At 52.9% G+C, this 13,251-nt stretch overlaps 1 protein-coding gene across 3 annotated transcripts in view; it reads right to left on the bottom strand.

Annotated features, from left to right (window-relative positions):
* The window catches only part of ABR (ABR activator of RhoGEF and GTPase), a 223,552-nt gene extending 210,726 nt beyond the window's left edge, over positions 1-12,826 (bottom strand). The window contains exons 1-2 of one of the 3 annotated variants that reach the window (XM_055256620.2): positions 11,718-12,826; positions 8,193-11,159 (exon numbers count right to left, since the gene is read on the bottom strand). In XM_055256620.2, coding sequence (XP_055112595.2) covers positions 10,960-11,159; positions 11,718-12,768 — 1,251 coding nt within the window. In that variant the 5' untranslated portion in view covers positions 12,769-12,826 and the 3' untranslated portion in view covers positions 8,193-10,959. Of the gene's footprint in view, positions 1-8,192; positions 11,160-11,717 lie in introns of those variants that run through there. The other 2 variants (XM_063629639.1, XM_055256611.2) reach the window with 2 other exon arrangements.
* Between the last annotated feature and the right edge of the window lie 425 nt (positions 12,827-13,251).

The raw sequence follows: 13,251 nt of genomic DNA, 5'->3' as shown, positions 1-13,251 counted from the left end.
GACAACATGGAGAGGGCGTATCCATGGGAATGCTGAAAGAGTGTGCAAAAGGTAAGTCAGGAAATGATGAGCAGTTCAGCATTGCTGGGGTATCAGGTGCCTGCACTGGGGGAGGGTGGAGATCACGGGTGGCCTGGCACATTTGCATCTAAGGAGCTCAGCTATTACTTTGTAGGTGACAGAAAGCCATTGAAGAATGCCAGCAGGGGGTGCATAATTGGACTTAGGGGCTAAAGAAATCATTTGGATTTAATGTGGAACATAAAAGCTGGGAGCTGGAGCGAAAGGCCTGGAGGCAGAAGATTCAGTGATTGCAGTGGTTTAAATTAGGGATGATCACATGAGTGTCTAGATATTCTTTTTTCTTTTTTTTTTTTGAGACGAAGCCTCACTCTGTCACCCAGGCTGGAGTACAGTGGCGCGATCTTGGCTCTCTGCAACCTCCGCCTCCCGAGTTCAAGAGATTCTCAAGTCTCAGCCTCCTGAGTGGTTGGGACTAGAGGCACACGCCAGCACACCTGGCTAATTTTTGTATTTTTAGTAGAGACAGGGTTTCGCCATGGTGGTCAGGCTGGTCTCGAACTCCTGACCTCAGGTGATCCTCCAGCCGCAGCCTCCCAAAGTGCTGGGATTACAGGCGCAAGCCACCATGCCAGGCCTCTAATAACCGTTTCAAAAGGTTGAATTTTATAAAACACTTTAAAACGGTGAATTTTATAAAACATGAATTATCTCTTTTTTTTTCCGCCCGAGATGGAGTCTCGCTCTGTCGCCCAGGCTGGAGTTCAGTGGCGCGATCTCGGCTCACTGCAACCTCTGCCTCCAGGGTTCCAGCAATTCTCCTGCCTCAGCCTCCCGAGTAGCTGAGATTACAGGTGCCCGCCACCATGCCCAGCTAATTTTTGTATTATTAGTAGAAACAGGGTTTCACCATGATGGCCAGGCTGGTCTCGAACTCCTGACCCCATGATCCACCTGCCTCAGCCTCCCAAAGTGCTGGGATCACAGGCATGAGCCACTGTGCCTGACCAACATAAATTATCTCTTAATAAAAATTAATTAATTTTTGGCCAGGCATGGTGGCTCACGCCTGTAATCCCAGCACTTTGGGAGGCCGAGGTGGGTGGATCACCTGAAGTCAGTTCAAGACCAGCCTGGCCAACATGGTGAAACCCCGTCTGTACTAAAAATACAAAAATTAGCCAGGTGTGGTGGCGCATGCCTGCAATCCCAGCTACTCAGGAGGCTGAGGCAGGAGAATCGCTTGAACCCAGGAGGTGGAGGTTACAGTGAGCCGAGAATGCCTCACTGCACTCCAGCCTGGGCGACACAGCAAGACTCCATGCCCCAAATATAAAAAATAAAATAAAATAAAATAAAAATTAATTTTTAAAACTGAGGAAAGAATAACCCCACCACTTAGCACTAAGAGATCTTGGGTTTGCTGGGAAACCAGTCAGAGCCTCAGTCTCCCCATCTGCACAACAGGAGGCTGTTCTGAAAATTAAACATGACAGCGTAGGTAAAGCACTTAACCTAGTGCTTTGCAGAGAGTAGGTGCTAAGGATACTCTAGTTCCTTCCCAGCTCTGTGTCAATAAAAATTTTAAAGTGGCCGGGCGCGGTGGCTCACGCCTGTAATCCCAGCACTTTGAGAGGCCGAGGCGGGCGGATCACGAGGTCAGGAGATCGAGACCATCCTGGCTAACACGGTGAAACCCCGTCACTACAAAAAATACAAAAAAATTAGCCGGGCGTGGTGGCAGGCACCTGTAGTCACAGCTACTCAGGAGGCTGAGGCAGGAGAATGGCATGAACCCGGGAGGCAGAGCTTGCAGTGAGCAGAGATCGGGCCACTGCACTCCAGCCTGGGCTATAGAGCAAGACTCCATCTCAAAAAAAAAAAAAGGCCGGGCGCGGTGGCTCACGCTTGTAATCCCAGCACTTTGGGAGGCCGAGGCGGGCGGATCACGAGGTCAGGAGATTGAGACCACGGTGAAACCCCGTCTCTACTAAAAATACAAAAAATTAGCCGGGCGTGGTGGCGGGCGCCTGTAGTCCCAGCTACTCAGAGAGGCTGAGACAGGAGAATGGCGTGAACCCAGGAGGCAGAGCTTGCAGTGAGCCGAGATCGCGCCACTACACTCCAGCCTGGGTGAAAGAGCGAGACTCCGTCTCAAAAAAAAAAAAAAAAAAAAAAAAAAATTTAAAGTAATCATTTTTCTCAGCAGTTGAAACCGCGACGTGAGGTCCAGGCAACCTCCCCTCAGACGGTGTTATCTCAGGCCGACTGTAGCGAGCGTCACATGGGAAGGCAGGAACAGGATCGCTGCGGAAGGACTTGCAGATTTACTCTGCAGCTTCGCGGTGCAGAAGTTAACAGGAGAGACTCAGTGGTGTAAATACAGCTACACAGAGCGGTGACACAAAGTCAGGTGGTCACGGAGATTTCTGCCTATGATTCTGCTGTGGTATACACAGCCCAGTTTCCAAAACAGCCAAATCTGCCCCAACACCTGGACGAGTTCCTGTGACTACAACACAGCCCTGATGTTTGGAGGCGACCCACTCCCCACCCTCCTTGCAGTGGGTTCCTCAAAACCAGAAGAAGCTAAAAACAAACCTTACACGACCAGCATTTTCCAGCACAGTAAACCAAGGCAGGGAATGTATTTTTTTCACTGAGCTTCTCTTTCGTGACTATTCTAAAATCAACCAGGAACTTATCGAGTACCGGCCATGAGCCCAGCCATGTGAAAGATATTGTCATGAGAGAGAAAAGGGGTCTAACGACGGGCCTGCTTTCAAGGATCAGCTAACCGCTTAGTTTGACAGCAACGCTTCACAGTGAACATGTAAAAGGCTAGTGCCTTGCACAGGGCAGTGGCTCCGTTGTTACTTGTTTACTGAGTCAATAAATTAATAGATGGCATAATAATAAGACAATTGTGTGGTGTGGGGTCCACTCTAAGAACCGCAAGATGGGTTGGAGTCATTGGAAAAGGCTGTGCCAGAGGCTGCTAGCTGTCTATGCAATATCAATTCTTCTATTTTTCCTTGTAACAGAGCCCCTATTTTACTTGAGGTGGCCATACGCCCAGATAAAATACTACATTTCCCAGCCTCTCTTATAGCTCGAGGTGGCTAAGGAGATAAAAACAAAAATTGTCAAGAGAGTTTCCCAGGAAAGTGCCTTAAAAGGCAGACCAACAGCCGCCACTCACTCTTACACCCCTCTTCCCATTCTTCTCGTTCCTGCCTGAAACGTGAACGTGATGGCTGGATCTCTAGCAGCTATTTCAGACCAGGAGGCGAGCTTGAGGACAGAGAAGCAGAAAGACTGAAAAGCCTGCATTCCTGATGATCATGGAGTCACCATACTCTCGCCCGGACTGCTGGCCGCTGGGATTCTGTTACTTATGAGATAAATAAGCCTCTATCTTGTTTAAGCTACTTTTTTATAGTTTTGTCATATACAGCAAACCCCTATCAACCAATTCCAGGTTCCACGGAAAATCAGCCCTTAAAGGAGGGGTTGGTTTAGGGGCTGGTTTGGGGAAGTTGAGGCGGGAGGGCTCCTCAAATGCCAGAAAAAGCACAGGAAGAGACGCCGGATGGAATGAGCAATGGCGGAAAGGATCTGCGTAGGAAACAGAATATAAGAAGCCAGCTGGTGGCTTTGCAGACGCCAAGAGAGACAGGGCTTGATGGGGAAGCATCAGGGACCCCAGGGGACCTGGAAAGGTGGTCTTCCTCTGAAGACATGAAATACCTCTGGAGTAGGGACAGGGGTAAGTAAAAAAGGAGAGAAAGAGGCAAACAAAGAGGCTTGGGAAACTTTATTACCTGGAGAGATTCAAATATAAGCAGTGGCCTGGTTTAGCCAACTGAAAATTCCTGGACTTATAACAGCAACAATAAAGACACCATCGAGGAAGAGTAACGGTAACAGCACCATCGAGGATCCCATCTTTTTTTTTTTTTTTTGAGATGGAGTTTCACCCTGTCACCAAGCTGGAGTGCAGAGTCGCGATCTCGGCTCACTGCAACCTCTGCCTCCCGGGTTCAAGCAGTTCTCCTGCCTCAGTCACCCAAGTAGCTGGGATTACAGGTATGTGCCACTCTGCCCGGATAATTTTTGTATTTTTAGTAGAGACGGGGTTTCACCATGTTGGCCAGGCTGGTCTTGAACTCCTGACCTCAAGTGATCCACCCACCTCGGCCTCCCAAAGTGCTGGGATTACAGGCGTGAGCCACTGTGCCCGGCCTCAAATGGCTTCTTAATATCTCTTCACAACAGGGATGGGAAAAAATTACTCTATCGCAGCTAAGGCTGAAAATTCAATCCTTCAAATTAAGTTACTCAGACATCCACTGAACACAAGGAATTCTTCCTGAAGCAACAATCTCATTAGTCACTGATGGGAAGGGCAGAAAACCCATCAGGTTACAGATGAATCAGGTTACAGGTAACATGACTACCTAGTAGGAAATTCATTTCCCACAAAGATTAAAAAGAAAGTCTCAGGGCCAGGTGCAGTGGCTCGTATCTGTTAATCTCAGCACTTTTGGAGGCCAAGGAGCGAGGATCGCTTGAGCCTGGGAGTTCTAGACTAGCCTGGGCAACATACTGAGACCCTGTCTCTACAAAAAAATTAAAAATTAGCTGGGTGTGGTGGCACGTGCCTGTAGTTCCAGCTACATGGGAGGCTGAGGTGGGAGGATCGCTTGAGCCTAGGAGGTAGAGGCTGCAGTGAGCCGTGTTCATGCCACTGCACTCCAGCCTGGGGAGAGTAAGACCCTGTCTTAAAATAAAATCAAATAGGCCAGGCACAGTGGCTCACGCCTGTAATCCCAGCACTTTGGGAGACCAAGTCGGGCAGATCACCTGAGGTCAGGAGTTCAAGACCAGCCTGAACAACATGGTGAAACCCTGTCTCTACTAAAAATACAAAAAGTAACCGGGCGTGGTGGCAGGCACCCGTAATCCCAGCTACTTGGGGGGCTGAGGCTGGAGAATTGCTTGAACTCAGGAGGCGGAGGTTGCAGTGAGCCAAGATCTTGCCATTACATGCCAGCCTGGGTGACAAGAGCAATACTCCATCTCAAAAAAATAAATAAAATAATATAAAAATTAGCTGGGCTTGGTGGCGGGCACCTGCAATCTCAGCTACTCAGAAGACTCCATCTCAAACAAACAAACAAACAAACAAAAAAAAATAACAACACACACACACACACACACACACACACACAGAGAGACACACGAATACCCTCCATGGTCACTCCACACCAGGTGTTCTGCTAAACTCTTTAAATATTCTCTTGCATTTAATCTTCATAACTATCTTGGCCGGGCGCGGTGGCTCACGCTTGTAATCCCAGCACTTCAGGAGGCCGAGGTGGGCGGATCACGAGTTCAGAAGATCGAGACCACGGTGAAACCCCGTCTCTACTAAAAATACAAAAAATTAGCCGGGTGTGGTGGCGGGCACCTGTAGTCCCAGCTACTCGGAGACGCTGAGGCAGGAGAATGGCATGAACCTGGGAGGCAGAGCTTGCAGTGAGCCGAGATCGTGCCACTGCACTCCAGCCTGGGCGACAGCGAGACTCCATCTCAAAAAAAAAAAAACTATCCTGAGAGGTAAGGACTAATATTTGAGGCGGTCCAGCTTGGTGTTCGAAAGCATGGACTTGGAAGCCAGACTGCCTGGGTTCAAATCCTAAGGGCTACTTATAAGCTGGGTGACCATGGGCAGGGTTATTGAAGTTCTCCAGGCCTCGTGATTCTCATGGAACATGGAAATAATAACAGTACCCGTATTTGTCCGTGTTCACACTGCTGTAAAGAACTATCCGAGACTGGGTAATTTATAAAGGAAAGAGGTCTAATTGGCTCACAGCTCCACGTGGCTGGGGAGGCCTCAGGAAACTTACAATCACGCAGAAGGCAAAGGAAAAGCAACCACCTACTTCACAAGGCGGCAGGAGAGCGAGCAAGCCTGCGGGGGAACTTCCAAACGCTTAAAAACCACCAGATCTCATGAGAACTCCCCTCGTGATCAGGACAACAGCCTGGGGGAGACCACCCCCATGATCCAGGTGCCTCCCACACGCTTAAAAACCACCAGATCTCATGAGAACTCCCCTGGTGATCAAGACAACAGCCTGGGGGAGACCACCCCCATGATCCAGGTGCCTCCCACCAGGTCCCTCCCTCAACACGTGGGGATGACAATTGGAGATGAGATTTGGGTGGGGACACAGAGCCAAACCCTATCAGTGCCTATCTCCTGAAGGTGCTGTGTGGAATCAATGAATTAAAGCGTATAAAGTGCTCAGAACAGGAGCTGGCAAAAGTAAGCCCTCAGAGTTAGCAACGTTTATTATTCCCATCTGACAGAGACGGAGGCTTGGAAGGGTCAGTGGCTGGCCCGTGGTCTCACACCTGGGTAGAGGCAGGCCTGCCTTCACAGCACGTGCCACCCAACACAGCTGATCCCGGCTCTGCCCGTCCCCCCACTCCTCACCACACCAACACGGCCTGGTCTTTGACTTCTCTGGTACCGAGCAAGGCTACAAGGTGCTAAAAGGAAGATACTACGCGAATTGGCAGACTGACTTATTTACACTCTGATGTTGCTATCGTGCGTGGACAGAAAAGCCGAAATGTGTTTTGGTTTAGGAATCTGCCCCTCATCTGAAAGGAAATGGCCCTTTTCACCTCTGCTTCTGGGCCTCTGTAGATGAGGCCTCACGTGTTCTTTCTCTGAAACCCTGAGACGAAGGCAAAGCCTGGATTGCCCCATAAAACCTGACCTTAAGGACCTCTGAATGCAGATATGAGTGTGATTGCTGGTGGAGGCCAATCCAACAAAAAGAGACTCATGAGCTAAGATGACCTCTGCCTTGAGTCCTGCCCTGCTGCCTGGAAGGTTCTAGAAAGAGTCAGAGCCTTGCTGGGAGGGGGAAACACATCTCTTATTCATTTATATTTTTTAGAGACAGACAGGGACTCGCTCTGTCGCCCAGGCTGGAGTGCAGTGGCACAATCATAGCTCACTGAAGCTTCGACCTCCTGGGTTCACGTGATCCTCCCACTTCAGCCTCCTGAGTAGCCGGGACTATAGGTTCACACCACCACATCTGACTGATTTTTTTTTTTTTTTCTTAGAAATGGGGTCTCGCCAGGTGCGGTGTCTCATGCCTGTAATCCCAGCCCTTTGGGAGGCTGAGACGGGCAGATCACAAGGTCAGGAGATGGAGACCATCCTGGCTAACACGGTGAAACCCCATCTCTACTAAAAATATAAAAAATTAGCCGGGCGTGGTGGCGGGTGCCTGTAGTCCCAGCTACTCGGGAGGCTGAGGCAGGAGAATGGCGTGAACCCGGGAGGTGGAGCTTGCAGTGGGCCGAGATCGCACCACTGCACTCCAGCCTGGGCAACAGCGTGAGACTCCATCTCAAAAAAAAAAAAAAAAGAAAAAAGAAAGAAAGAAATGGGGTCTTACAGTATTGCCCAGGCTGGTCTCAAATTCCCAGCCTCAAGCAATCCTCCCACCTCAGCCTCCCAAAGTGCTGGAATTACAGGTGTGAGCCATTGTACCCAGCCACATGCATCACAGAAAACCAAACTACCTGCAATCCAGAATGACTGGGGAGTGGGAAGCTCTGAGGAAGCAACTCGGCCGGGCATGGTGGCTCAGGCCTGTAATTCCAGCACATTGGGAGGCTGAGGCAGACGGATCACCTGAGGTCAGGAGTTCAAGACCAGCCTGGCCAATATGGTGAAACCCCATCTCATCTAAAATACAAAAATTAGCCAGGCGTAGTGGCAGACTCTTGTCATCCCAGCTACTCAGGAGGCTGAGGCAGGAGAATCACTTGAACCCAGGAGGCAGGGGTTGCAGTGACCCGAGATGGTGCCACTGCACTCCAGTCTAGGTGACAGAGCGGGACTCTGTCTCAACAAAAAAGAAACAACTCAAAGAAAAATGACCTGTAGTGGTGGTTAAATAACATTATGGGTGCTTACTACGTGCCAGGACCTGTCCAAAACGCTTTAGAAATATGATCCGTTTATTTCTCATATCAACAGTAGGAGAGAAGAGGTGCTTATTAACCTCATTTTACAGATGAGGAGACTCAGGCTCAGAAAAGTCAAATAACTTCTCCCAGTATCACACAGGCACTCTAGCTTCAGAAACATGGTTTAATTCCGTGTTTTCAAACCTTTTTGTTCAGCTCACAGCAAGAAATACATTCTACATCAGCTCCCAGTGTACACATACGCATCCCCATATAATCGAAACGGAGTCCAAAAACAGAATAATACTCGCCGTGGCCAATGCACTCATCTTTAGAGAGAAAAACCCCTGCCCGCCTGGAGCTTGCATTTGACTGGAGGGAGACAGTGAATGAGGCCCACATGCAAAACTGTAGCATCCACGGTGGTGATTTGGGGAATGCTGTAGAGAAAAATGAAGCAGCAAAGGACAAGGGGGCCACGGAAGACCTCCCGGGTGCTTCTGTTGCCAACTGCACTAATTTCAATGAGCTGTTACCCACAGTGTGAAAACCCCTTCCCTTAATCGCTCCACTCTAATGCCTCCCTGTATGCTTGAAGGCTCTTTCTCCTAGATTGTGTGTGCACACATGTGGCAGTGTGCACATGTATGTACATGTGCAGGTATCTGTGTCCATGCATGTATGTGGCAGCGTGCCATGTATATACGTGTGCAAGTGTGTATGTGTGTGCATGTATGTGGCACTGTGCCATGTGTATACGTGTAGGTGTGCATGTGTGTGCATGCATGTATGTGACCATGTGCCATGTACATACGTGTGCAGGTACGTGTGTGCATGCATTTATGTGGCACTGTGCACATGTATGTACATACACAGTTGTGTGTGCGTGCATGCATGTACATGTGACGGTGTGCATGCATGTATGTTAGCGTGCAAATGTATATATGTGTGCAGGTGTGCGTGTGTGTGCATGTATGTGTGTGCCATGTGTTTACGTGTGCAGGTGCATGTGTGTGCATGCATGTGGCAGTGTGTCATGTATATACATGTGCTGCTGTGCGTGTATGTGTCCATGCATGTATGTGGCATTGTGCACATGTATGTACATATGCAGGTGCATATGTGTACATTCATGTATGTGGCCATGTGCCATGTATGTACATGTGCTGGCATGCGTGTGCATGCATGAATGTGGCAGTGTACCGTGTATACATGTGCAGGAATGTGTGTATATGTGCGCATGCATGTATGTGGCCATGTGCCATGTGTATACGTGTACAGGTATGTGTGTGTGTATGCATGTAACAGTGTACTGTGTATACCTGTGCAGGTATGTGTATGTGTGCATGCATGTATGTGGCAGTGTACCATGTGTATACATGTGCTGCTATGCATTTATGTGTGTGCATGCATGTAACCATGTGCAGGTCCACCCCACTCACTTCCTCACTGAGGAGGCTTTGGAGACAGAGGCAGAACCCGAACATGTAGCGGTGCAGTTTGCCACAGGAGCTTGCCCTGCAGAGGGGGCTCGAATGGCGCCTGAAATCTAGCCCAGGCATCACTAGCCAAAGCCATGAGTGCTAGACACGTGCCCCGGCTCATGTCTGTAGTCCAGAGGAAGGTGATTCTTGTTATCATTGGTCCACCCAGAGGGGAGCATCTTTTGCAATTCCCAGGGGCAGCGCCGATTTCTAACGTGCATCAAGGTGCCCTATGTGCTAGAGTGTCCTAAGGGAGACAGGCGACGACTCACAGAAATAAAAATCACTCCCTAGGCGGCCGGGCGCGGTGGCTCACGCTTGTAATCCCAGCACTTTGGGAGGCCGAGGCGGGCGAATCACGAGGTCAGGAAATCGAGACCACGGTGAAACCCCGTCTCTACTAAAAATACAAAAAAATTAGCCGGGCGTGGTGGCGGGCGCCTGTAGTCCCAGCTACTCGGAGAGGCTGAGGCAGGAGAATGGCATGAACCCGGGAGGCGGAGCTTGCAGTGAGCCGAGATTGCGCCACTGCACTCCAGCCTGGGCGACACAGCAAGACTCCGTCTCAAAAAAAAAAAAAAAAAAAAAAAAAAAAAATCATTCCCTGGGAAAAGTCTAGTGTGCTGGGCACCCTGGGGAGGGTGATGGATGTGGGTCTGGGGGGAGATGGGATTGGAGCCAGCTCTGAAGCATCTGGGGCCACTTGGGTAGCCTCCACCAAGGGCATTTGGAACTTGGCACTAAGGTGAAATCTTCAGGCTCTTCCCTTAAGTTAAAGAGACATATAAAAATGTTACCAGCATGGGCGGCAAGAGCATTGCCTGTGGGAAACACAGCAAATCTTTGCTAATGAATAAGTGTAATTGATCAAAACAGATGACTTGATGGACCTTCCAAATGTGCTTTTAGCAAAGTGGACAGTTTTTCATTCAAATGCAAACTCATCCAGATAAAATCTAATAATGGAGATTTTGGAACAATCCCAGCATCAATTTTTTCCCTCCTTCACCGAGCAGGAAGGCATCTTAAATTCCTGTTGCAGCTTGACCCAACCAGACACCACCAGTGTCCTGCTTTCCGCGTGGCTGAGGAGACCGTGACAGTTCGCAGACACAGCAAGGGGCTCCCACGCCACCCCCATCCCCACCTGACCTCTCCTCCTTAGCCCCATTCCCATTCCCTGACCTAGAAAGAGCTCAGTGGACGCTCAATTCCAGGCAATCATTTATTCAGCCATTATTCATTGAGCTTTGACTGCTGCAAGGCACCGTGCATACCGCCAGAAGGGGGTTCAAAGATGACTAAGACCAGGCCCTGTCCTCAGAAAACAGAGCAGATGTGAGGGGAGAGAGATGACAGGAGACCCGGTGAAGGTCTCAGCTCACCCCAACGAGCACTTAATCTTTCTGAGCTTCAGTTTCCTCTTTTATCAAATGAAGACGCTGGACTAGACATGAACTCTGGGCACCAGGCCAGCTGGAAAACTAGACGGGCCTAAGCCTTCCCCTTCCTCTCTTGCTCCCAGACTCCTAGAAAGCCAAGAGGCCAGGCGCCGCCTTCTAAGAAGAAAACGAGTCCGCAGAGGGGGCTGGTGCGGGCCATGGACCTTCCGTGAAGTTTGCATGTGGCCCCAACACACAGAGCAGCCTGGAGAAGACAAGACTAAGTTCAGAAAACTGAGTGGAAGGTTCGGCCTTCCACGGTTAGGAAAGCGGAGCTCAGAAGGATCGGGAATTTCCGGGAAATGCGAAGCCCCTGGAGTGTGTGCAGAGAGGGGTGACAGACAGAAGGGTGACAGTATCCGGTGGTGCGAAGGAATCCGGCGGGGTCGGGCAGGAGGGAGGAGGGTGAGGGATGTCACGGCCAGAGCTGAAAGGCTGAGGCCTGGGCTCGGGCTCCTCCCACGGGCCGGCCACACGCCCCATTCCATCACCCCTGCCGCCGCCACAAGTTCATTTTCATAGAGTCGCCCGAGCTTAACGTCGCTTTGCACGTTTTTTCTAAGTTCCACAAGCGGCTTTGGGGTAAAGAGGCGCAGCTCCCCCTCCTTCCCGCCCGCTCCCCAGCCCCGAGCTTGAGGTTAAACAGGGCCGCGGAGTCGGCCAGGAAGGGGTCCCAGCAGCCCGGGGTGGGGGGCGCGCGGCGGGGTCTAGGGGGGTTCTGGGGGGTCGCGGCGGGGAGCGGGGGTCTGAGAGGGGCGCCCACCTGCGGAGAAGCCGTCCTCGCGGTCAGAGCTGTGCCGGCTGCCGTCGCTGTCTCTCTCCGGCGAGCTGTGGCCGGGCGAGTCCCGCTCCGGCACCCGCAGGAACCTCTGGCGCCTCCACGCGGGGAGGTGCTCGCGCCTGCGGGTCTCCTCCGTGGCGAGGGGCGAGCCCGGGCGGTCCTTGGCCTCCGGCTGCTCCAGGTCGCGGGTCCCCCGCTGCGGCCGCCGCCCCCCGGGGATCAGGTGCATCCAGCGGTGGGGGTTGCACGCCCGCCCCGGCCTCTCCGCCTCCTCGCGGGTCCCGAACCGGCAAGGGGCCACCAGCCAGTGGCTGAGGACGAACTTCTCGTTGAAATCCACCATCTCGAAGTCGTGGTCGCTGCCGTCGCCCCCCTCGTCCGTGCCGGGAGCCGCGTGGGGGTCCCCGAGGGGCGCGTCGTCCTCCCGGGCCCGGAACCGCAGCTGCGGCTGCAGGAGCTGCTGGTGGACGGCGTCGGCCCAGCTCCTTCCCCCGCCCGCTTCTCCGGGCGCCCCGGGCCCGGCGGGCAGGTCCGCGCGGGGAGACTCAGCCTCGCGGTCGGGGCGCCCGGGGTCCCCGCGGGGAGACTCAGCCTCGGGGTCGGGGCGCCCGCGGTCCCCGGAGTCTCCGCCGCCGCCCCCGGCCAGCGCGGCCTGCAGGAGGGAGGCTTTGAGCCGCTCCTCCGCCAGCACCTGTTGCAGCCGCTCCAGGTTGAGTCTGCAGCGCTCCAGCTCCCGCTCCGCGTCCCGCACCGACTCCAGCCTCGGGACCGGCGCCTCCGCCCCGGGGAACTCGGCCCGCCAGCGCCGCTCGAACGCGCGAGGGTCCCACATGCCCCGAGCTCCGTCCGCCCCGACCCTTCCTCGCGGCCCCGAAGAGACAGAGGAAAAATCAAGTTTCCCCTTCCGCTCTCGCGCCTTTTCCCCTTCTTCTTCCTCTTCTTCTTCTTCTCCTCCTGGGTTTCGCCTCCCTGACGTCAGCGGCTCCCCGAGGCGGGGGCGGGCGCCTGGGGGATGAGAACCCGCCCCGGGCATCCCACAGCCAGCTCGGGCCGCGGAGCCGCCGGGGGAGGGCGGGAGCTGCGGGGCCTCGACTCGAGCCTTCCCCGCCGCGCGCTGCGGGCCCCGGACCCCGCCCGCCCCGCTCCCCTGTTGGCCCCGCTCCCTGCACCTGAGCGCGGGGCGCCGGACACCCTCCTGCCGGGCCGGGGGAAGACGTGGGGGCTGAAGGCGGCGTGGCTGGTGCCACTGCGGACCCGTGGGGTCGCCCTGCGCGGGGATTGATTGATTGATTGATTGATTGATTTTCCTTTTTTGAGGCCAGGTCTCGCTCTGTCGCCCAGGCTGGAGCACAGTGGCGCGATCATGCCTTAAACTCACTTGACGAAAATCACGGAGCAGTTTAATCCAAATCTGGGGGTTACGCTTTGGGGTTCTGTTGGCCCCTGTAAGTTTCTCTCCTCACTGAAGCTTTTCCGGGAAAAACACTCAAGGATGACAGCGCCAAGCGGCTCTGCT

This window comes from Symphalangus syndactylus, chromosome 20 (assembly GCF_028878055.3).
Source record: "Symphalangus syndactylus isolate Jambi chromosome 20, NHGRI_mSymSyn1-v2.1_pri, whole genome shotgun sequence".
NCBI classification, from domain to species: domain Eukaryota; kingdom Metazoa; phylum Chordata; class Mammalia; order Primates; family Hylobatidae; genus Symphalangus; species Symphalangus syndactylus.
Note: the sequence above shows the minus strand (reverse complement) of the source record. Positions and strands in the feature narration are given on the sequence as shown.